The sequence below is a fragment of the Amphiura filiformis genome, chromosome 18, assembly GCF_039555335.1.
Source record: "Amphiura filiformis chromosome 18, Afil_fr2py, whole genome shotgun sequence".
Taxonomy (NCBI): Eukaryota; Metazoa; Echinodermata; class Ophiuroidea; order Amphilepidida; family Amphiuridae; genus Amphiura; species Amphiura filiformis.
This window is the reverse complement of record NC_092645.1, coordinates 59,150,470-59,177,293: the sequence shown is the minus strand read 5'-3', so window position 1 is coordinate 59,177,293 and position 26,824 is coordinate 59,150,470. Positions and strand designations below refer to the sequence as shown.

The following is a 26,824-nucleotide window of genomic DNA, read 5'->3' as shown; positions in this document are numbered from 1 at the left end:
TGTCATCAACTTTACGCTTGTGTTATCAATCCAAATTCTCATTTGTAATACGCTTGTCAGATAAAACCGCTTGCATCATCGTTTTTACGCTTATATAATATTGTCTTCTGAAAGCAAGGTAAAAGTGATGAACACGTGAAATTAATTTGTCTTAGATAATATAAGGACAAAACCATTTCTTTCAATAATTGCTCCGATATGTAGAAACGAATTACCTCTGCTATTCAATTTTACTTTGTTGATAAGATTAGCATTTTGAAGCAAAATGGTCTCATCCCCAGGCCCGTACGCAGGGGGAGGGGTGGGGGGTGCGACTGCACCTCCCCAAATTTGCAAAAGTATGCAAAAAGTCCCACAATTTAAGAATTTGCGAGCGTTGCGAGCCAAAAAATCAGGTTTTTACGGTTTTTGGTAAAAAGGTCCAAATTTGGGGAAAAGTCCACTTTTCACAAAATCGCCCCCCTTTGGCAAAAAGTCCACTTTTTTCAAAATCAGCACCCCCAAAAAAATCCTGCGTACGGGCCTAATCATCCCCCATGTCATTGTTCAGTAACCTCCATAGCTCAAAAGCTGACCTTAAGGTATGGAGTATGAGTTTTGTATCTACACTATTCAAAGGTCATTTCCGAAGAATAATAAAATTTCCTTTAAAGCCCCCAAAAGCAAACAAATGGGTGCGCAAGTACACGGTATTTAAACAAATGTGTGTACAAGTATACGGTATTTAAACAAATGTGTGTACAAGTACACGGTATTTAAACAAATGGGTGTACAAGTATACGGTATTTAAACAAATGGGTGTACAAGTACGGTATTTAGGTAAAAATTAAAATAAAATGTTTTTACAGATGGACAATTATACCTAAAGGAAAAACTAACAATTGGTAGATTTTGTAAAATTGTCAAGGTTACTATAGCAACGCATGGTATTAATACCATACATCTGCTTTAATCATTGAATCAAACGCAGATTCTAATACGTGGACAAAGAAAGTGACTGTCCTAATTACATAGTACTGCGAAATAAATGCTGCGACAATTAAATTCCACTTTCATCTGTTCTCTTATCGATATTGAGTCTGTGCGGGTAAGAGAGACTTTTACACATTCAGACCGTATTTTCGTGTATAGTGGCTTGTTCGTCATTCTGAAGTTTAGCATGTTATAGCAGTAGTTTTGAATTTGTGTGACATATAAAAATATACTCTAATGTCTAATGCTCAAATATTTGCATCTGCGTACTTCACTTGATTCAGTGTAGCAGTGTTTGTTTCCAGAATTGACATATTTGCGAATGAATTAATTCATCATTTATGAACTGATGCCTCAATGACTCAAGTGCGCGGACTTTTCTGCATTGTTTTTATGATTCCCATTTATCTTCTTTAATCGAGAGTGAATTGGTCGTATCACTTGTAGATCATTGAGACCGGCATCTCGTTGACATAGAGACAGACAATTACATCTTACTTTGAATTATCGGTATCGTTTGTGAGGTACTTGGCGTTGGCGACCGACTCAGTTGCGTCATGCAAACAACAGCAAATGAAACAGAAAGGTTTGTCGAATCATCCTTACCCCCATCGTCACCGTCAACATCACCTGGAGAAGGCGTAGACGAAGAAATACCTTCTATTGATGTGGGTCGCCTCCTTCTTTTAGCAGCCGCTTACGTAATAGGAACTCTAGGAATATTTGGTAATGCTGTTGTCATCTATGTTTGCATTCGCTTTCCTCTTCGTGGAATCACCAACATCCTCGTATGCAATCAATCTTTGATAGATTTCTTCAGCAGTTTTTTCTTCTTACTCAGATATGGTGTTGTCACCAATGCACCTGCACAAGCTAACTCAGCCTTGAGTGACTTTGTATGTAAATTTTGGATATCTGAGTATCCTATATGGGCTCTAGCAGTGGCATCAACGGTTAACTTGGTGTATCTTACCATTGAACGATATATAGCGGTTTTTCATCCTATAGTGTATCGTCTTAAGTTGACACCATTTAGAGTTAAACTATTCGCCATTTTACCTTGGATTTTTGGATTGCTTCATGAGCTACCCTGGTCAGTTACTCATAACGTAAGCTTAGATAACGAATGTTTTCAACAGTGGTGGACTCCAGAAGTTGGATTCATCATAGGCTGTATTGTACCCGTTGATCATTATATTTTACCATTAGCAGTTATTGGGTTCGTCTATACAAGGATCCTGTTGAAACTTCGACTTGTAGGACCAACAACTGAAATCGCAGCCGGGACCGCTAGAGAGAGAAACAACAGAAATTATTCAGAGAAAGCATCGCGAAATGTCATCAAAACTATGTTTGCTGTGTCGTTAACATACATGATTTGCTGGGGACCGAATGAGATCCTTTACTTCTACAGCAACCTGGGAGGAAAAGTGGATTGGAACGGTTTGTTTTATTATTACACCGTGGTATCTGCGCTTTGTAATATGTGTGTTAATCCGTTTATTTATGCGTGTCACTATCAAGATTTTCGCGCCAAATTAGGAAAAATTTGGCGCCGATGTCGCCGAGGGTTACGAGGAGATACAAATGGTGAAACGTCTGAAGCAAGCTTGGCGCAATCAGTGTCGGGATCTGTTGCAAATACCTAGTCTCTGCATACCAACATGTTCGTATCGAACAAATAGCATAATTTCCCAAACCAATTTCTACGAGAGGTCAAGCTGTTACGGAGAAATTGACAAATTTCGTGAAAGACATGAAACGTAATGGAATGGGCCCGGGGGGGCACTTCAATATGAAATGGATATAGGTGTAGGGCTGGCACTGTCGCACTAAGGGGCATTCGGTGAGAGAAAATGTAAAAATATGGGGTCATTGGGTGAGAGCATGATTTTTGGCATTCGGTGAGAGCAAAATGTAAAAAATATGGGGTCATTGGGTGAGAACATGACCATTTTTATAAATGGAATCTTTGGGTGAGAGCCGAAACAGAGCCACAAAAACCTCGAAAATCGAATTTCTAGTTCTAATGGCTTCAAATTTCATTGTTTTTTCAAAATAAGTAACAAAATCAGTGATAAATGAAAGTTGCTGTTCAAATTGAACTTGTAAGGGTCTTCGGGTGACAGATCAAATGGAAAAATAGGGGATCTTCGGGTGACAAAGCATGTGTTCGTAAAAAAATATGGGGTCTTTGGGTGACAGCGATGCTGAAAAAGGGGGTCTTAACAGCCCTACATACGCGTCACCTCCAAAGTTGGAGTGCCCCCCCGGGGGGAATGGGACAAGTGTTTACTGTGTTTATCCTAGCGAGTTAGTATCGGCGAAAGTTACGATGTTTGCAATTCATGCCAATATTATAAAAATTACATACATATACGAATTTTTTATTCAATAATGAACAAATACATTTGGGCCACCAAAGCGGCATTATAAATCATTACATGAATAAATTACAAACAACATGAAAATGAACAGGAAGAATTAATTGATTTTGGTGAGCCGATTTCGCAGTCTCCAAATGATGTTGGTTCCAATCATGGAACTGACAGAAGCATACTTGGCAACAGCCTTGGAAACACGTTTTGGGAAGCCAAGTTTCTTAAACCCACTTCGGAAACGGTGATGAATATGACCGAGTGACCCAATCACGAAGACAAGGATTTTGCAATCAAATCCGCACAATGTGAGCAAGTTACAAAGAGGAGTATACACACATACATACAAACGACGCTTAATATAGCGCATTTCCAAAATTGAGCAATGCGCTTTACATGCAACAAAAATAAATAAAACAGAAACTATACTGATGACCACAGCAATGCGGAAAAAGGGAAAAGATATGAAATGAAAAAAAACTTAATACAGATGGGTTTTTAAACTGGCTTTAAAGGCATTAACAGTGGGAGATGAGTGGATGGTTATAGGAAGGTCATTCCAACATTTGGGACCACAGACACTGAAAGCTCCATCGCTGAACCTCCTGTATATGGGAAAGTTTTCCTATGAAAGTCTCTTTAAATAAATTATACTCGACTCCAGTGTGTGCACGCTGTGTGTACAGAGGCGTTCGAGGTCAATGCACAATGCATACATTACCACACAACACACTAAGCATGACTGTACGGAGGAGGGTATGGTTTTTCCTACAGTACGATGGCATTTTGTAACCAATCAGATTCCTTTTTAGAGAGTAGAATCTGGCAAAGTATATCTAGGAAATACCGTTTGAGCCAAGTCAATCGGACTGACTGTTATCAAGTGAGGGCCGTCTATAGCACGCTACTTTAATGACACGGGGTGCATGTCAGTGTATTTCGCCGTAAATCAAGTGAGATTTTGGGAATACCTTGCGGTGTTCAGTACTCCTGTACGACGAGGTCTTTCATCAGATTTCCTTGAAAATCGGGGAAAGTAAAGTTTAATATATACATGAGACAATTGCTTAACTGTGGGACCCCTTTTATTTGAGCAAAGGAGACTACTTTTCCATATAGTCGGAGTGTATTTCGGAGTCGCAAGACGGTTAACACCCACAGCTGAGCGGGTACCTTGTCTTAATGGTTTGTGAATTGTGATACTATTTGTGAGATAGTCAGGAGCCAGATTGTGAACAGTCTTGAAAACATACAGGAGAACTTTGAAACTGATGCGTTTGTTAACGGGTAACCAGTGAAGTGTGTCTAATAAGATTGAAGCTGAGTGGCGACACGGGAGTTGGAAGATTATGCGAGCAGTTTTTTTTTGCAGACGTTGAAGGCGTGTAATGTCGCCAGCCTTGTATTCAGCGAGCAGTGCGTTGGCGTAGTCCAATTTGGACAAAATAAGGGCTCTCAGTGCACTGCTACAGGCCTCTTGGTCAATGTAACGACGTATACGTGATATATTCCACAAAATAAAATTCAGAGACTTGCAAAGAGCAGTTACATGAGATGATATGGTCAATGAAGTGTCAAAGGATACGCCTAGGCTCCTGATGGATGAAGATTGAACAATTTCAGTGGCGCCAATGCACAACGTAGTGCCAGACAGACGAGTTAAGTTATGTGGTGATGCTGCAATCAGAGGATGATTTAAGCACTTCCCAGCAAGTCTTGCGGTTAGCACAGCTGTGTGAGTGAACATGACACCACTGCCGCCCACTGCATACACACGTGCATGGTTAAATTTGAATTTGGACAGATATATTTACAGTAAAAACACCTTTAAAAGGTTGGTCGATTTCACATTTTATGTTATGTACAGAAGGTGTGAATGATCCTTCGTGCATACATCACTTTAGATCTGAAATCGACCAACTAATAATGACACACGGGCAATTCTAAAACAACATCTTTTGCACAGAGTTCAATGGGATTTGAAAAGTAAAGTGGCTGTTGAAACTCTAGTGATAACACTTTTACAGTGCATGATGGGGCTTCCTTAAATCATCCTCTGTGCTGCAATGAAGAATTCGGTTTTTGAATTGTTCAGTTTGAGCTTATTTAGTGTCATCCAAGAATGAATCTCTTTGACGCAAGACGACAGTTTAAACAGAGCACATGCTGCATCACCAGGAATTTTGGGGTTGAAAACAAGGTATAATTGAACATCATCAGCGTATATGTGATATATTATACCGTAATGCCGAATGATGGTAGCGACATATTGGGAATAAGCCGTAAATGCCCTAGGACCAATAATTGATCCTTGTGGGACACCATAACACAGTCCAAACACATCAGACATCGACCCACTTACATTAACTTGAAATGTACGATCAGTCATATACGACCTAAACCATTGAAGAGCTGTGCCTTTGATACCAAAGTGATGTTCAAACCTATGAAACAGAATGTCATGATCAATGGTATCGAAGGCAGTAGACAAATCTAACAGAATCAAGAAGGCAGCTTGATTATCTTTCAGGGCACGTGCGATGTCATCGTTTACTTTGAGCAGAGCAGTCTCGGTACTATGTTTGTGCTTGTACGCAGACTGGAAGATTTCATCAAGATTGTTCTGTTCAATGTGCTCATTAAACTGGGTGATCACTGCCTTCTCGATTATCTTTCCAATAAAACTTATATTGGAAACTGGCCTGTAATGTTGAAGGTCGTTCCAATCAAGAGTAGTTTTCTTAATTATGGGAGCTACAATGGCTCTTTTCAGTTTACGTGGGAAAACTCCAAGTTCAAGAGACTTATTCTTGATATACGGTACAACAATGTCAATGTTTTCTTTCACCAGCCAAGTTGGCATACAATCAAGCAGACAGGTCTTATTTGCACAACCCATGATTATTTCACGGACCTCAGTATCATTTAGTTCTTTAAATGAAATTAATTGTGGTGATGCTCCCATAAAACGTGTTTTTATTACTGGCAGACTAAGTGTAGTAAGTGACATTTGTTGGAAAGTTGTTTTTTATTTTTTATACAAAAATGCACATTTTAAAGTAATATATGAAGTCTACATTAATAAATTAGTTGTACGTTCTTGCAAAAACGTTTAATCAAAATCAATTCACAGTGAAAACTAACATTTAAATAGGAATCTATTCTTTATGCAAATCACACATTATGGCTTAGTTGTAAATTTTGATCTGTATTGTTTTCAGTTCCAAATTGGACGAAGTTTACAGAAAGCATTTCTTGCCTTGTTGAGTCTTGATTTAATATCTTTGGTTGTGGCTGCTTTTGTACACTTCCCAAAGACGTGAACCCCCCAACTTCTTCTAGGTTTTCATTGTGCAATTTGATTGGCCCTTGGCAGGGGCTGTTGATTTTCAAAACTTGAGTTTTCGTGGCATTTACCATGTTTACAGATAAAAACCAATTTGTTTTCCAAAACAACAGTCTAGGAGGTCTATCAGTTTCTCTTGAATATGATCAAGCTTGGAAGACAGCAAAGCAAAGTCATCAGCGAAGTCTAAATCCATTGAATGCCTTTTGGTTTCTCATGTGTATTTCTCATGATCCAGTCGATTGCTACATAGGGAATAGAATTGGGGAATGCATATATCCCTGACGAACGCCTGACTACACAGGGAACCAATCAGAGAGAGATTTTTGTAGAAGTTTTGATATCAGCCTTCAACATTTCTGCATAAACCATGTAAATTGAATCTATACCGCACACATTTTCATGTATCGAATAACTTTAAAAACTATATCCTCTGTTGGAGGATCAGTGTTGATATCTAACAAATCCGGTGCTGGTTGCGAATCTTCTGGTTGCGGATCTTCCGGGTCATCTGATCTGGTCTATTGAGAACTTCTTGAAAATGCTCTACCTATCTGTTTGCCTGTTCATGCTCTGTGGAAATGGCCTTGACATGTTTGTCTTTAACTGGCGGGTTTGTTAATTTCCTGCACCACAATTCCCTTGTAAATTGATATACGTAACTCAATTCACCTCGTCATGTCGCTTTATCTCTTCTAGCATTTCGTTTGACTTCTTTGTTTTTCAGCCGGCAAGATTCTTTCAGCTGGTTTAGAAATCTAGCATAGATTTTCCTTGATATTTTTCCATTCATCAAATATTGTCTTTCAAGTTTGCTGGGATAACCAGTCTTTGGATTTTGTTTTCTTTTTGCCAAGAACTTTCTTGTCAGTATCAACTTATGCTACTTTGATGGATTTCCATTTCTGTTCTATATCATTACCATGAGAAATCGGACGTAATAGGCTCCCACTCCAGAAGCGTGTTAATCCTTTCCTTGGTAACAATGAGTGCAGCTCCTCTGTGTGATAATCAACTCTGCCAGAATTGTTGAACCATCGTTTGCTTGTTTCCGTCCTGTCCCTCTCCAACGGCTCTCACTGACCCCTAAAATGTCCAAATTAAAAATAAACTGTCTCTAAATGTGCTCAATGATAAAAGCAAAATAAATCTTGATTTCTATTATTAAACTGCAGTTGTTTTCATGGTATGTGAATCATTTGAAACTTAATAAATTTCAGAGAGAGAGAAAAAAGAAAGCTTGGTGGTATGGTGGGCATCTTGTAGTTTTTCTTTCTCCATAAAATACAATTGACCAGCCCGGCATGCAATTGTGTTGAATGAATTTACTGGGAAATTTACTTGATTACTAACTCGGAATGAAGCATGCACGCAATTGAATTCTTTAGTTCTTCATAGCCAAAAATTCAATCAAATCAAAAGAAATCAAATAATACTATTCACTCCCTTTTAATTACGATTCTTATCAAAGTTATGAACAAATTGAATCGCTTCGAAATTAATTTGAGATACTCTCTGACTTGAGTTCAAAGTTGTATAGTATTCGGAAAATGCAGTGCTCAAAATAATAACGTACCGTCACTTTTACAAAGCTTCCTTTGCAAAATAAAACAGACTGAATGTCGCAAAACCGAGCACCCGAATTGACATACGAGTATAAAGTCGAAAATAAAACTGGGTAATGTTAAATATAATGTCATACACATTCATAACATGGACTGTAATTCCTCACTTATTATGTTTCAAATAATGCTATGTCCTGATGTCAATAGAAACGGGTTTTAATGGTTTTAATTTTAATTAAATCCATTCAAAGAAATGAAACTTAATCCGTTACATACTGCACATAACACGTGCGACGTTTCACTATCTGACAGACTAAACATAACGTAATATCAGTATGACATGTGACCTAGCCTATATAAAATGGTATTTGCGCTCAGTGTTAAATCAGTGGCTTTAAGAGTATCAAATGTTGCTATTTGGATGATGCAGACTGGGCATTTATATTGACAAGTATTGCCATATCTGGTTTGTTCATGTTAAGCACATTGTAGTAATAAATAAAATAAAGAAAAAATTTAAAAGGGTATGTTTGTGAGATTCATGCCTAGTATACAGGTTTTCCCGCCCATTTTTCGAAACAAACGTTTACTCACGAAATTCAATGAACACTAACTTTTTCGATTTCAATTAGTGATTGTGCAATCTATTTCATTCAATAATCAATCAACTCTCTCAATGATGCATCAAATGTCGAACATTATGCAGAGAAATTCGTCTTAGGCTTGAATTCCGAGCCTATTAGAAATAATAATAATAAAATAAACAGGCACTTAAAAGGGCATTTCGTGATCCACAGCCTCATCCCCCCACTTTTCTCAAAAAAAGTTGAGATTTTTATATCACTGGAAACCTCTGGCTACATAATTTTTATGTACAAAATATTCTTGCAGATTAATTCGTTTAGCAAAGATATCGTGAAATTTGAATTTCGTTCTGGTGCACCAGAACCAAATTACAACGCATTGTCTATGGAGCAGTGTAATACACATAATCATGCATAACTCGCGAACGCAAAATCGAAATCAACTGAAATTTTGGGAATAGGTTTTTTCGTGGATATCTAATGAAAAATGACATAAATAGAGGATGCTAGGATCACGAAATACTCTTTAATATAGCGCATTATTACGAAGAGCCTCAATGCGCTTTACAACAAAATATACAAGCAAACATGATCTTTTAAAGAACCAACACGATTAAGAAGACATTCAGAAGGAGAGCAGAAACTAGAAGGCTATATATTTGTACACAAATACGGCTATACCCGCATGTTATCGGTGTACCCAAACTTACAGTCCTTTTTTTGCTGAGGACTTAAAATAAAGAAATTGTATGTGTAAAAAGTGAAAGTCCAAGCCACAAGCTTTAATTGAATGTAGGTTGCACTGTCGTAGCACTTAAAATAAAGAAATTGTAAAAAGTCCCTCCCAGGGGAGTCGTCTCTCTTACTCTCCATAGGTTGCTGTTGTCAGTCTCTCTTACTCAGGTAGTATGTAAATTAAATGGAACAGCCATTTCAGAGGGAGTATGTAAATTAAACGGAACAGCCTTTTGGGGACCATTTCAGAGGGAGTATGTAAATTAAATAGAACAGCCAATGGGTATGTAATTTAACTGGAACAGCCTTAACGCTTCACGCTGGTATTTCCAATTATGATATAATACGGTCTGTCTGTTTAGTCCTACGTGTGTGGGGTGGATGGGTGCGTGCGTGGGTGTTAGTAACAATATAATTCTCAGGTGCTATCTGTGTACAAATTGCTGAGGACTTAAAATATAGAAATTGTAAAAAGTCGCCCAATTGGGTGGAAAATGTGTAAAAATTGAAAGTCCAAGTCACAAGCTTTAATTTAATGCAGGTTGCACTCTCGTAGCACTTAAAATAAAGAACTTGTAAAAAGTCCCCTGCCAGGGGAGTTGTCTCTCCATAGATTGCTGTTGTCAGTCTCTCTTATTCACAGTGAGGCTATGCAATGTGATTAGGGAAAACTATTCCAGAGGGAGTATGTAAATTAAATGGAACAGCCATTTTAGAGGGAGTATGTAAATTAAACGGAACAGCCTATTTTGGGACCATTTCAGAGGGAGTATGTAAATTAAATAGAACAGCCAATGGGTATGTAATTTAACTGGAACAGCCTTAACGCTTCATGCTGGTATTTCCAATTATTATATTAATAAGTATAATACGGATATGTCTGTTTAGTCCTACGTGTGTAGGGTGTGGGGGTATGTGCGTGTTACTGTGTACAAATTCTGCTTTATTTGATGAGAAACGGCCGGCCCTTTGTTTTAACATTTAAGCCATGGGGCCCATAATATTTGACTTATGAGGCCCATGGACATATGTTGAAGTTTAATTCTCTAGTGCTATCAGTAGACTCAAGCTGGGCACTGTAGCTGCTTTATTTACTGAGTAACGGCCGGCCCTATGTTTTAGCGTTTTGGGCCCTGGGGCCCATATAATGTAATATATGGGGCTCACATGTACATATAACAATGTGATTTTCAGGTGCAATCTGTGTACTAACTCTGAGCCCTAAAGCTGCTTTATTTACAGAGTAACGACCGGCCCTATGTTTTAGCGTTTGGGGCCCAGGGGCCCATATTATGTGAGATATGGGGCACATATGTACATATGACAATATAATACTGAAAACCTATCTGTGTACCAAATGTGAGCCCTGTAGCTACTTTATTTGCTGAGAAACGGCCGGCCCTTTGTTTTAACATTTGGGCCCCTGTGGCCTCTAGCCTTATACATCTGGGGCCAAAATGGGCAAAAGGCACATCTACAATTTAGGGCTTATACATGTGCAACATATGAGCCCTAGTGCCCTTGTAGCTTTAGAGCTAGGCTTGTCAATCTGTTGCCCCATATTTTTAACATTTGGGGCCCTGGGGCCCATAATATATAACATATGGGGCTCATGTATACTTGTATTTATAGAGTACCCCTGGGGCTATCAGTGTACCAACTCACGGCCCTGAGGCTGCTTCATCTGATGAGAAACGGCATGGTTTGTGTTTTTACATTTGGGCCCCTGGGGCCCGTGACCTTTGACCTCTGGGGCCAAGATGGGCAAAAGGCACATCTACGGGGTAGGGCCCATTAGTGTACCACATATGGGTCCTGGGGCCCTTGTAGTTTTAGCGCTAGCCTTGACAGAATGATGTGTTTGATGGGAGGAGAAGGAGGAGGAGAAGGAGGAGATGGAGAAGAAACCACAGGATGGGAAGATACCCTGCATGCTATTGCATGCGGGTATAACAAGGGGAAAAGAAAAGACTGTAACTCAAAGTGACTGTAATTTTACAAAGCATGCAAGCAATAAATAGTAAAATACAATTACAGAAACATAACATACAGCCTGTCTCAAAAAAAATTGTGCAAGTGAAAAGCGCCCTCTTTGGCGATTAGAAAATACCGTTGTGACATGATGCTTACATCAACGTCAAGGGCACAGTCTTAGCTCTCAAATACCGTTTGTTCTGTTCAATTTGCTCTTTTTAATCTCAAGATATGTTTAGTTAAGAACAAAAGGGTAAAATCACAATTGTGCCACTTTTACTAGGGAATAGGGCTGTACATGTAAATCAATGATAGCTGATGCTGATGCGTCTAATGCACTCCCCCTTCGGGGCTCGTGTATTTGACGCATCAACACCAGCGCGCGTGCATTATTTTGTCTAATTTCATTAATTTGTCAAATTTCATGAACTTGTCAAAGTTCATTAACCTATAAGTGTGTAATATTTGTTTGTCTTTTAACATGTCTTGAATGACAAAATGAACAGTATATACCATGGTAAAATCATTGACATGCACATGTATTTAATTTTACAGCAGAATGTGAAATATTTATTTATCATTTACTTGGTCGTAAGTGGAAAAAGAGAATCATTATACATTTATCATGATAAAACATTAAAAACAATTTTGTATTGTTGTGTAATTGATGCATTCTTTTGATTTGACGAAAGAACTCTTGATAAACTTGATGCTATCATTGATTTACATGTACAGCCCTCTTCCCTAGTAAAAGTGGCACAATTGTGATTTTACCCTTTCGTTGTTAAGTAAGCATATCTCGAGATTAAAACAAGCAAATTGAACAGACTAAACGGCATTTGAGAGCTGAGACTATGCCCTTGACGTTGATGTAAGCATTATGTCACAACATTACTTTCTAATTGCCACAGAGGGCGCTTTTTACTTGCACAATTTTTTTTGAGATATAAGCAAGCAATAGAACATGATATGTGAATGGTAAAATACAAAAATATCAGAGCAAAAATATTAGATAAAACATTTCAAACATGCAGCAAGAATTAATAAGAGAGGATGGATGACCGGCATCCACGCCCTCGGCAATCATATTAAACATACATACATTGGAACAAAATATTAAAAATCAATATAAGCATACATTTCAACAAAATATTGCATATCATTAAAACATACATTTGAACAAAATATTGCATTATCATTATAAGCATACATTTCAACAAAATATTGCATAACATCAAAGCATACACTTGAACAAAATATTGAATGTCAATACGTATAAGCGTACATTTCAACAAAATAATGCATATCATTAGAGCATACATTTCCACAAAATATTGCATTATCATTATAAGCATACATTTCAACAAAATATTGCATAACATCAAAGCATACATTTGAACAAAATATTGCATATCATTAAAGCATGAACAAAATGATGCATAACAATAAAGCATACATTTGAGCAAAATATTACACAGCAATAAAGCACATATTTCAACAAAATATTGCATGTCATTAAAGCATACATTTGAACAAAAACACATATCATTATAAGCATACATTTTAACAAAATATTGCATAACATCAAAGCATACATTTGAACAAAATATTGCATATCATTAAAGCATGAACAAAATAATGCATAACAATAAAGCATACATTTGAGCAAAATATTACACAGCAATAAAGCACATATTTCAACAAAATATTGCATGTCATTAAAGCATACATTTGAACAAAAACACATATCATTATAAGCATACATTTTAACAAAGTATTACATATCATTATTAAAAGCATACATTTCGGCAAAATAATTGAACCACAAAATGATCAATTTGAAGATCAAAGATAATGAAACCAAAACGTAGATTATGAAAACATATCAAGATCAAACAAATCAAATACATAGATAATGAATATCACGCCAGTATATAATGAGCAATATTTTGATGCAAACAAAAATATAATAATATGATAAATCAATCTAATATGTCATAAAATACAACAAAAATATAATGAAGCAAAATGAAACCGAAGAGGCAAAATATAGAAATACAAATTCCAAAAATGACTCACTGTTGTATTGAATCCGTGGAAAGAATCCCAGATGACTGACTGTTGTATTGAATCCGTAGAAAGGATTCCAAATGACTAACTGTTGTATTGAATCCGTAGAAAGGATTCCAAATGACTGATTGTTGTATTGAATCCGCGGAAAGGATTTCAAATGACTTACTGTTGCATTGAAACCGCGGAAAGGATTTCAAATGACTGACTGTTGTATTGAATCCGTGGAAAAGATTCCAAATGACTGACTGTTGTATTGAATCCGTAGAAAGGATTCCAAATGACTGATTGTTGTATTGAATCCGCGGAAAGGATTTCAAATGACTGACTGTTGTATTGAATCCGCGGAAAGGATTTCAAATGACTGACTGTTGTATTGAATCCGTGGAAAGGATTCCAAATGACTGACTGTTGTATTGAATCCGCGGAAAGGATTTCAAATGACTGACTGTTGTATTGAATCCGTGGAAAGGATTTCCAATGACTCACTGTTGTATTGAATCCATAGAACGGATTCCAAATGACTGACTGTTGTATTGAATCCGTGGAAATGATTTCAAATGACTCACTGTTGTATTGAATCCATAGAACGGATTCCAAATGACTGACTGTTGTATGGAATCCGTGGAAATGATTTCAAATGACTCACTGTTGTATGGCATCCGTGGAGAGGATTCCAAATGACCCGCTGTTGTATTTAACCCGTAGAAAGGATTTCAAATGACTCACTGTTGTATTGAATCCGTGGAAAGGATTCCAAATGACTGACTGTTGTATTGAATCCGTGGAAAGGATTCTAAATGACTGACTGTTGTATTGAATCCGTGGAAAGGATCCCAAATGACTGACTGTTGTATTGAATCCGTAGAAAGGATTCCAAATGACTGACTGTTGTATTGAATCCGTGGAAAGGATTCCAAATGACCGACTGTTGTATTGAATCCGTGGAAAGGATTTTAAATGACTGACTGTTGTATTGAATCCGTGGAAAGGATTCCAAATGACCGACTGTTGTATTGAATCCGTGGAAAGGATTTTAAATGACTGACTGTTGTATTGAATCCGTGGAAAGGATTCCAAATGACTGACTGTTGTATTGAATCCGTGGAAAGGATTCCAAATGACCGACTGTTGTATTGAATCCGTGGAAAGGATTTCAAATGACTCACTGTTGTATTGAATCCGTGGAAAGGATTCCAAATGACTGACTGTTGTATTGAATCCGTGGAAAGGATGTCAAATGACTTACTGTTGTATTGAATCCGTGGAAAGGATACCAGATGACTGACTGTTGTATTGAATCCGTGGAAAGGATCCCAAATGACCGACTGTTGTATTGAATCCGTGGAAAGGATTCCAAATGACTGACTGTTGTATTGAATCCGTAGAAAGGATTCCAAATGACTGACTGTTGTATTGAATCCGTGGAAAGGATTCCAAATGACCGACTGTTGTATTGAATCCGTGGAAAGGATTTTAAATGACTGACTGTTGTATTGAATCCGTGGAAAAGATTCCAAATGACCGACTGTTGTATTGAATCCGTGGAAAGGATTCCAAATGACTGACTGTTGTATTGAATCCGTGGAAAGGATTCCAAATGACTGACTGTTGTATTGAATCCGTGGAAAGGATTCCAAATGACCGACTGTTGTATTGAATCCGTGGAAAGGATTTCAAATGACTGACTGTTGTATTGAATCCGTGGAAAGGATTCCAATTGATACTGTTGTATTGAATCCGTGGAAAGGATTCCAAATGATTGCCTGTTGTATTGAATCCTTGCAAATGACTCCAAATGATTAGTCCAGCCGAACTTCGGCTGGACTCTTGTAGTTTCTTTTTCTTCTCGCAACCTTTCAAGGTCATTGATAAAAATTGCTCTAGCTCCATCATTATTTGACCGATTATGACCATTATTATGTTTTGATGAATCCAAGTGTGTGAAAATATTGGATCCAAAACATAATAATGATAAAATTGGATGCTTTACACCCAACATTTATTGGTCTCGCTATGAGTTTCAAAATATTGGAGTCGACTACAACTCATAGCTCGACCAAGAAACAGGTCTTGTTACACACTATTCCATTTACTCATAGATTTCTTTTGTTGGGGGCCAATTATTGGGCTGTGAATGTGGTCCAGGAAGCTGTTCCATGTCAGTGAATTTTGCTGCGGTATCAGTTGGACAACTGTTTAGTTGCTGAACAGTGTTTAGAGTAGAGTATTGAAGTAATCTTGTGTTCAATTTTTGTTCATTTTTATCGACAGGAATTTAAGATATGACCTTGTGACAAGTTTCTTTTTGAGGCCAGTTTATTTTCATTTAGCCCCTTATGAAGGTAATAAAAATTCCCTTTAAAAGGGAAAGCCAGCCTCAATGTAGAAGAGGTCTTGTAATTAGTTTTGGTCAATGTGAAAGGCATTTTTAGGATCACGCTTACATCTACATGACAGTCCACCAAACCATCAACGATGAGAACATGCACACTGAAACAGCAGAAAACATTAATTCCTAATCTCATGTCAACTCTTTTAATTCATTACATGTACTCCAAATTGTTCTGGTCTGTTTGTTTTGTTGTTGTTGTTGTTGTCGTTGGTTTTTTTGTCTTTTCAGCTTTTTACCCACGATATCTCAATTTCCAATTTTGTAATACCAGAACTTACGAACTCAATATCTTCGCTTAGGAATGTCCGATTTCACTGCTTTCGATATATACACTGCCGGTTTGAGTTAACTTACATGTACATTTTATTTTAAAATAACTTAATTAATTCGCAATGTATAGTTTAAGCCTACTATATTATAATAGATAGTGGCCAGCACATTTATAAAGGACTGGTTACTCACTACAATCTTCACTCTTAAACTGTGTTTTTCTGAATGTGCTGATCATGTTGATTGCTAGTCGGAAACTCCTGCGAAGCTATGGACATGGCATCTTACATACTCCATTCTATAACAGTCTGCCTAGTGCCTTGTGTGTTTTCTCTTCAATCATTTTGTTGAATGTAATTTTATGAATCAAATAGTTATGTGTCATTTTATTTATAATAAAGAAGTTATTAAATTAATAAAGTAAGACAATTTATTTATCTATAAGTGCATGTCAAATGGGGTACATTGTTCAATACTATATGCATAAATTATGCCCATATTATAGCTAGGCCCTAAAAACTTTATTTTGCATCGGATTTTTCCGTTGAAAAGACAAAACTGATGTTTATGATAGCAACCATTTCATCAATAACATTTTGAGTCATTTTTATCCATAAAACGACACAGGATATGATAGATAACTACTTTCACATCAATATGGTCCATATGATCACAGATTGTTGAGAATCTGTGATATGATCCGGGGATATGATGAAGATTTTGATTCTATAGATCTGTTATCAACATGATATCACGCTGTTCAGTGGTCAAGGAGTAAGGACCCCGGTCAAGGACACTGATATGACATCATAGGTGATGTCAGATTTTCTTCTGCTGACCATATGATGCTATATATATTAACTATTATTGTTACATTTAGGCCTTTAAACTTTTAAAGTCATAATTAATTAGTTCAAACATAACTTTGGTAATACTCACTCGTTTTCGTTCGTTGAAACGGCAAAACATACTTACTTTTCCTAACAAATCGAATTAAAATATTTAAAAAAAATTTAACCACAAAAAGTAAAAAAAAATCATTCCAATACCACTAAAATATAATCTCTTGAGTAAACTGACCCCAAACCTGAAACAGGTACCAGCCCCGAATGGGCTGGCGAAAATGTTACAATTGTACTCTATTTTCGCCCAAAACACGGTGTTTTTAATCTGTTCAACCACTCTATTATCGACGTTGACTCTGTGCGAACATGGTGAACAAAAAATTCAGATTGTTTTTCATATCCAAGCGTAGTCATGGAGCTTCCCCGGGGGAGCTTCATGGCCTGTTTGTCATTGAATTCCGGTACATTCAAAAATTAATCTACTATATAAATGGGTAAATTGTACATTTTATTTGTATCTGGGCACTTCACTTGATCCGGGATACATATGTCCCGTTTCCAGAATTGACATAATTCGGTTGTTATTTGCGACACTTATTGCATTACTTATCAACGGATGCTGCAGTGATTCGATTGTGCAAAGTTCAACTTTTCATCATTATTTTTACCATTCTCATTTGCCTTCTTTAATTGCGAATGATGTGGTATATATTATTATACTTACAGATCAATGTCATCTTATTGAACAAAGATAATTCCCCTTATTTTGAATTTCGTCATAATTTGTTGCGTAGTTGGTGACTAGTTAGGTAGCATTTGCATCGTGCAAACAACACCAATTTAAACAGTAAGTTCTTTCGAAACACCCCTGCCATCATTGTCAACATCACGTGTGGAGTTTACTGTAGATGTAGAAATCACGAGTCTGCATTTTTGAAAAGTTGAACTTTGAAGCATGGACATGGTCATTACATGTGTTGGATTTTTAGTTTACACTAGTTTGTTCGATTTTTGGATCGACCGTCGATGCTACTTCAATGTTTGTTATTAATGAACTAACAACTAATTAATCAGAATTAATGCTAAATTTATATTGGTCAATATCAATACAGGAAAAGATTCATAATGACAATAGTCAATTAATTGATTTCATACAGAATAAGAAACGACCAAGCATCGATGGCCGATCGAAAGATGGAACTAATTTGTTTGTATTGCCTATTCCCACAATCCTGTCCTAGTTGTGTTGTAGCTGTATTAAATTGCGCACCACAATAGTCATGATAGTTGGATGATAAGGCGCACCTTGCAAATCCCGGTATCCGTATTTTCCCCCCTTTACGTTATCTTATGACAAATTTAAACAATTTGCTGTGAATTCAGCGTAAATCAATCAAAACGGTATCAAAATAAACCGCATGTGTTATCAACTTTACGCCTGTGTTATCAATTCAAATTCTCATTTGTAATACGCTTGTATTGTTATCAGATAAAACAGCTTGCATCATCGTTTTTACGCTTATATAATATTGTCTTCTGAAGGCAAGGTAAAAGTGATGAACACGTGAAATTAATTTTCTTAAATAATATAAGGACAAAACCATTTCTTTCAATAATTGCTCCGATATGTGAAAACGAATTACCTTTGCTATTCAATCCCACTTTCCTGGTGATAAGGTTAGCATTATGAAGCAAAATAGTCTCATCTCCCATGTCATTGTTCAGTAACCACAATATTCAAGGGCAGGGCCGTTCCTAGGGATTTTGCCGCCCTAGGCAAAACCTCTCCCTGCCGCCCCACCAAAGCATACCGAAATAAAAATTCCCTTTAAAAGGGAAGGCCAGCGTCAATGCAGAAGAGGTCTTGTAAATAGTTTGGGTCACCGTGAAAGGCATTTTTAGGATCACGCTTACATCCATGTTACATGACAGTTCACCAAACCATCAATGGTGAGAACATGCACACTGAAACAGCAAAACACATTAACTCCTATAACTCCTGTCAACTCTTTAATTCATTACTCCAAATTGTTCTGTATTTTTGTCTTTACTGCTTTTTACCCATGCTTATTATAAAAATCAAGAAATACACTGCAGTTGTTAGTTAATTCGCTATGTTAACTCAACTTACATGCACATTTTATTTTAAAATAATTTTATATTATTTCGCAATGTATAGTTTACTATAAAGTAGATAGTGGCAAGCACATGATAAAGGACTGATCATTCACTACAATCTTCACTTTTAAACTGTATTTTTTGAATGTGTTGATTGTTAGTCCGAAACTCCTGCAAAGCTATGGACATGGCATCTTACCTACTCCATTCTGTTGTCTGCATTGTGTGTTTTCTCAGTCTTCAATCATTTTGTTGAATGTAATTTTATGAATCAAATAAAAAAGATAGAAATTGGCCTCACTTTAGTTATGTGTCATTTTACAGTATTTATCATTTATAAAGTAAGACAATAATTTATTTATTTTCTATAAGTGCATGTCAAAATATGGGATATATTGTTCAATATTATAGCTAGCCCTAAAAACTTTATTTTCAATCGGATTTTCCCGTTGAAAAGACAAAACTGATGTTAAAGATAGCAATAATATCATCAATAACATTTTGAGTCAATTTTATCCATAAAACGATACAGGATAGGATAGATAATTACTTTGACTTCAATGTGGTCCATATAATGAAGATTTTGATTCCACAACATTATTAGATCTGTTATCAACATATCAATTATGCACTCACAGGCAACCAAACATCATGCTATGCTCCACTGATATGACCTCGTGATCATTCCCCCGCATTGACCATGTCATTTTTTTGATATGCTGATTGCTGAACAAGTTTATGTTTATATGTGTAGGCCTAACCTATGATAACTTTTTAAGTCATAATTAATTCAAACATAACTTTGGCAATACTCAATCGTTTTCGTTCGTTGAAACGGCAAAACATACTTTCTTTTCCTTGCAAATCGAATTAGCAGACATCAAAAACATTCCCACCACGAGAAGTAAAAAAAATAATTCATACCAATAGAAGAAGGCTATAATCTTAGCTAATCTTTAGTGTACACAAACCCCATCTCAGAATTAGGTACCAGCGTCCTATGCGCTGGCGAAAAGGTACGGTATTGGTTACCCCCTTGAAAACTCATCAGTTTTGACCTATTTGTATACGACCATTTACGACCGTTTTCCTCAGTGGCATATATTTCTTTTTGACATTGAGGGATGGGGTTGGAAAAAATCCTTGAAGTATAGTGAATTCAGAACCGTTTGGCGACATAACCCGGCGACATAATAAGTTCGTGATACAAATGCGCGCGAAATATTTTGCCATTTTGAAGCTAAACTGTTGAAATGTGGTGCAAAAATGAAATAAATTCGTGCGAATCGCGAAAAAATTGCACTCTTGGGACTAAAATGGCCAACTATGAGGTTAATTTGTCAGAAACCCACATACAGGCGTCAACATTGGGGGGAGGGGAATGATTGTATGAATCATCCCCCTGGCAAAATATTTACACCCCCATCCCCCCGGGACCTACGCCTATGGTTTTCCTTTTTTCTCTATTTTGATCGACACTTAGTGTTTTCTGTTTCTTTTCTCCCCTCTTCTATTTTGTCTTCTGTTTTTCTTTTTTCCTTCTGCTTAGTTTTCACCGCCCATTTTCATCTTCCTTTTCTCCACCCGTTTCTTCTTTCTTTTTCTCCGCCACGTTTCATCTTTCTTTTTCTCCGCCCCGTGTCTTCTTTTTTCTGCCCCGTTTCTTTTCTTTTTCTCAGGTCCCCCTGTTCCTGTTTCTCTTTTCGCCCCCTTTTTGTTTTTCCTCCCCGCTTTTTTTTCTTTTTATCCGCCCTCATTTTTTCTCCCCCTCATTTTTTCTCCCCTTTTCTTTCTCCATTCCCGTTTTTTCTTTTTTCGCCTTTTTTTGCGCCCTTCTGCGTTTGCCGCCCTAGGCGACTGCCTTACCTGGCCTAATGGTCGGAACGGCCCTGTTCAAGGGGGTGTACAAGTACACCATGTACACGGTATTTAAACAAATGGGTGTACAAGTACACGGTATTTAGGTAAAAATATAACCACTTTTACAGATTCATGGCAATTATACCTAATGGAAAAAACTAACAATTGGTAGATTTTGTAAAAATGCCATGGTTACTATAGCAACGCATGGTTTTAATAGCATTATCTGCTTCGATCAAAGGCAGATTCTAATATCTGGACAAAGTGACATTACATATCACTGCGAAATAAGAGAGTCCTCATGCATATAGTCCACACTCACAATTAAATTCCCGCGCAACCTGTTCTCTTTATTATCGACACAGGCCCGTAGCCAGGGGGGGTTCGAGGGGTTCGATCGAACCCTAAAATTTTGACACAAAAAAAGGAGAACATGGGAAATGTGGTTGAAATGGCCATTTTAGCACAAAATTTGTTATTTTTCTCGCCCAGTTTATGTAGGCCTATGACTTAATTTAATGCTATAAATACAGCAGTCATTATTTGCCTCTTTGTCTCATCTACAAAAATATATGGTGTGCAAAAAACCGATAACCGAGAAAGCTTAGTTCAGAGATGAAGGGAGTGATAGGCCTATAACATAGGAAAATAAGATAATTGATATTATTTGTGATGAAATAACGCACCTGATTAGCAATTTTTTCTTGTTTTAATCGAGCTAATTTACCTCTTTGCTATAATATATCCATTATATTCCTGATAATAATGTAAAAATAATGCACCAAAAGCCTTCAATTGGGACTTCATTTTTCAAAATTCTTCCAATTCTGAGGGGGCACATCCCCTCAGACACCCCCTGTGCATGATTTGCAACGTTTTCTTGTTTTAACCGTGCTAATTTGCCTCTTTGCAATAATAAATTGAAACCATATATTTCTGATAATAATGTAAAAATTGTGCACCAAATGCCTTCAATTGGGACTTCATTTTTCAAAATTCTCCCATTTCTGAGGGGGGAACATCCCCCCTCAGACACCCCCCTGCGCCGCGATTCCGCGGCGCGATGCCCGCTACGCGGCCATTACTCATCAGTTATACTTAACAGAAATCTGCAAAAACGAACCCCCTAACTCGGAGGGCTGGCTACGGGCCTGTCGACATATGAGTCTGTGCGGGGAGAGAGAGTTTTTCACATTTCTGTGGTTTGTAGTTCGTCATTCTGAAGTTTAGTATGTTATATTCGTAGTGTTGAATTTTGGCGACATTTTTTAAAAGTATACTCTAATACATAAAGTACGAGTTACATTTGCATCTGCGCACTTCACTTGATTCAGTGTATCAGTGTTTTTTCCCAGAATTGACGCATTTGCGAATGCACTATTTCATTATGAACGGATTCTTCAATGACTCAAGTTTGTGGACTTGTGTAGACTCATATAGAGACCGGCATCTCGTTGACATAGACAGACAATTCCCCTTATTTTGAATCATTGGTATCGTTTGTGAGGTACTTGGCGATCAACTCAGTTGCATCATGCAAACAACAGCAAATGAAACAGAAAGTTTTGTCGAAACACCCTTCGCACCATCAGCTGGATAAGGTGTAGACGAAGAAATACCTTCTTTTGATGTGGATCGCCCCTTCTTTTTGCAGCCGCTTACGTATTAGGAACTCCAGGAATTTTTGGTAATGTTGTTGTCATCTATGTTTGCATTCGTTTTTAACAATTGACAATAGTTGATTGAAATAATTGTTGAAAACACTTAACATTTCTAAATACATTGTTTTGAAATAGTTGAAAGCACTGTTAAAGAACGATGATGCATACACTTGATATTGTGATTGGCATTGATAACAGTTGATTGAAATAATAGTTCAAAAATACGATCCAGGCAGAAGCTATCTTCGATGGGTAAACACATTTTTGGAGCAGTGCTTAATTTAGTTTCATGAATGTCTTTAGTATGCTATTCAGTATTCGAGTTCGTATTTATTTTCATATCAGAAAAAAAATATAGTCTTCCAAGTTTGCTCGGATAACCAGTATTTGGATTTTGTTTTCTTTTTGCCAAGAACTTCCTTGTCAGTATCAACTTATGATAATACTTAAATGGATTCCCATTTTTGATCTATATCATTACCATCTTGATATTCATCTTGGTCATCCGCTACAGTAGATCGGTTTCTAAAGTTCATCGGTGAACTATTTCTACACAACTGAGTCGTTCTGTTTTGGGATTTCTGTCTTTCTGCTCTTCAGTTTAATAATGGCAACTCCCAGAAAACGTCTGCACCCCTGAAGACACGGATGTCTTGAAGTGATGTTCTCCACTTGATTTTTATAGTGATATGATCAATTTGATAAATGTCTCTGCCATTAGTAGACCCGGGTAGTAGACTTCCAGGCAAGTTTGTGGATGTCTTTATGTGGAAAGACAGTGTCACCTATAACCATGCTATTGTTCACGCACCAGTCAGCTCCCCATTTTCATTCATGATCCCACACGGCGTGCCCACATCCATGTTTTCCCATACATCCTTCATTAAGTTCATAGAAAGTGTTATCTTATCCCACATGAGCATTAAAATATCTAATTACAAGGAGCACATCGTGACTTCTGTAATTGTTCATAAACGTTATCTTTGCTATTACAGGACTGGCTATTAGAGCCTGTTAGGGCCGGTTTCTCGAAGCATGGCTACTGGTCAGGCTTCTGAAGCCATTAGTCCTATGTACCAGTGCTTACAATTTCACATCGTATCATCAAGAAATATATATCAATAAAATGGATCCACATTAGTAGGGCAAGCCTGCTGGCTTAGGAAGCCTGACCAAGCTTCGAGAAATCGGACGTAATAGGCTCCCACTCCAGAAGCGTGTTAATTCTTTCTTTGGTAACAATAAGTGCAGCTCCCTCTGTGTGGTAATTAACTCTGCCAGAATACAGGATTGTTGAACCATCGTTTGCTTGTTGCCGTCCTGCCCCTCTCCAACGGTCCTCATTGACCCCAAAAACGTCCAAATTAAAAATAAACCCTAGAACTGTCTCTAAATGTGCATGCTCAATAATAAAAACAAAATAATCTTGATTTCTATAATTACACTGCAGTTCTTACATTTATAGTATATGAATTATTTGAAACTTTACACATTTCAGAGAGAAAAATACAATTACCCCCCCAAAAAAAACCCAACAACAAAAAAAAAAAAAAAAAAAAAAAAAAAAACCAAAAAAAAAAAAAAACCAAACCCGATAGCTTGATGGTGGGCATCTTGTTGTTGACCATAAGGCTTATAGTTTTTCTTTCTCCATAAAATACAATTAACCAGCTGGGCAATTGTGTTGAATGAATTTACTGGTGAATTTACTTGATAACTAACTCGGAATGAAGCAAACACGCAATTGAATTCTTTAGTTCTTTGTCACCTTACCCAATATACTCAGTTAGGATGCTAAGAATAAAAATGTAAACTGGACCAGATTAAGTTATAACAAATCAAGAATGAATTTATTTATTCAAAAAAAAAAAAGTCTTTATGACTTTCAAAAAGATAATCTTACAATTAATTTTAAAAGAGAAATATATAATTTTTATTTTGCATAGATATATTTAATTTTTTATAACGTCCAAAATACTGTCTTATTTGATAAAAAAATAATTGTGCACAGTTTCCGGTTACCGGTTTTCTATGAATACGCAAAAGTTCATATGACGAAATCCGTGATATAAAAGTTCACACCATACGATCTTCCTTGAAGCTGAAGCTTGTTAAGATTGAGGTAGATTCCAGGTTCCAATGATGTTGAAAAGACTTCGATGCCAATGATTTTCCCAAACCCAACGAAAACGGGGCTACAGATTTAAAATAGACCAAAAAGATTCTAAGTTTCCGAATTTCTGTAGGCCTTACTTTTAATAAAAATCTTAATTCAAAAGTAATCATGCTCGGTTTGCTTAACTCCAAAGTCTTATCTGAAATCATTTTACGAAAGTAATAATTGAGCATGAATTTAATATCTTTTTCCATGCAACAAAATATCATTTATATTTACAATTGACTTGATCCGATGCTCGTATTTTGTTTTGCTGACGACCATTTGTATCCTTATTTCTACACATACTTTACTCAATTTATTTATCACATAAATAATAACATAATCTATATATTCTTTAAATCCAGACACATTAATTTGCCAATTTCATTATGTCCAAATAGGTTTCCAAACATTCAAACAATGATTGACATTTGGTTATTTAAATTATAAATTAATGATTTCCAAAACATGTCACTCTGTGAATATCTTTTCAATAACTGCATGATAAATCTTATAAAATGCAACATTTTATTTTGGATAGTTTTGTCATTAAAGTCTTTGCCTCAAATATCATAATAAATTCATTCAAATAACAGGTGCATTTTTCATTCAAGGTTCATGAATAGAACAAAACTCAGACCCGGAATTTTCCATGGAGAGATTTAGCTATCCATATCATTTCTTTGCTTGAATGCTCACACACAAATTATAACAAAGGAATCCAAGATTTATTTCCAGTCTATCTCAACTTCTCATATTAAAGCACTGTAGACTTGTATTGAGATCTTATTCACCATGACATTCTTCATAGCCAAAAATTCAATCAAATCAAAAGAAATCAAATAATAATATTTACTCCCTTTTAATTCATACGATTCTTATCAAAGTTATGAACAAATTTAATCGCTTTGAAATTAAATTGGGGACATTCTCTGACTTGAGTTCAAAATAGTATAGTATTTGGAAAATACAATGCTCAAAATAATTAAAAAAAACATTAAGTATTGTTGATATATGAATGGCCATTACACATTCATAACATGGACTGTAATTCCTCATTTATTATGTTTCAAATAAGGCTGTATAAAATTAATGTTTTGGTTTTCGTCTAGAGATTTTCATGAATTGATGAGGGAGGGAGGTTTTTTTCCCCCAATGTAAAATTAGCATTATTAGTTGAAAATTTTCGGTCTTTTCTTTTTTAAATGTTAGATTCTGAGGACAACCCCTTATAGTACCACAAAGTCTTCAAAGTCATCCATGTTCTCTAATAAACTTATACATGTATGTATAAAGTTTGACTCAAGTATTCCAAAGTCTATTTTTTTTTGAAAAAACTAAAAAAAAAAATCTGACAAATCCCAGAAATTGAGGAGAGAGGGGAAGAGCACCAAAACATTAATTTTATATGGCCTAATGCTATGTCCTCACTGCTAATGTCAAAGGAAACAGGTTTTTAATGGTTTTAATTTTAATTAAGGTTGGTCTGAACCCTGGAATTATGGAAACTTTCGGCCTCATAACTGCTAAATTGTTGGTCTAAAGTATATAAAAGTATACATATTTAGAATGGCAAAGACTTGATAAGTTCATCTGTGAGGTCAAATTTGGGCCAAAATGCTCAAACGGTTTTTTGGCCCACTTTTTTTTTCGTGCAACGTGAAAAAAAATATTCTCGGGCCAAATTTTTTTAAAATTAATTTTTAAAAACTAGACAAAAATATCTAGGGACCGTTTTTTCATTTTTTAAAAATTTCTACCAACATCAAGAAATTTGCACCAAAATGGTCAAAAAATGCTGAATTTTCAAAAAATCATAAAAAGCCTGATTTTAGCCCAAATTTCAAATATTTTTGGTGAAGTTGGTCAAAATTCAAAAAATAAAAAACGGTC

At 36.4% G+C, this 26,824-nt stretch overlaps 1 protein-coding gene across 1 annotated transcript; it reads left to right on the top strand.

The window, feature by feature from the left end:
- Positions 1-1,529: 1,529 nt before the first annotated feature.
- On the top strand, positions 1,530-2,712 carry LOC140139266 (substance-P receptor-like). Its single transcript, XM_072161047.1, has one exon. It carries the CDS (start codon positions 1,530-1,532, stop codon positions 2,619-2,621), a length of 1,092 nt encoding a protein of 363 aa, XP_072017148.1. The 3' UTR covers positions 2,622-2,712.
- The last annotated feature ends 24,112 nt before the right edge of the window (positions 2,713-26,824 follow it).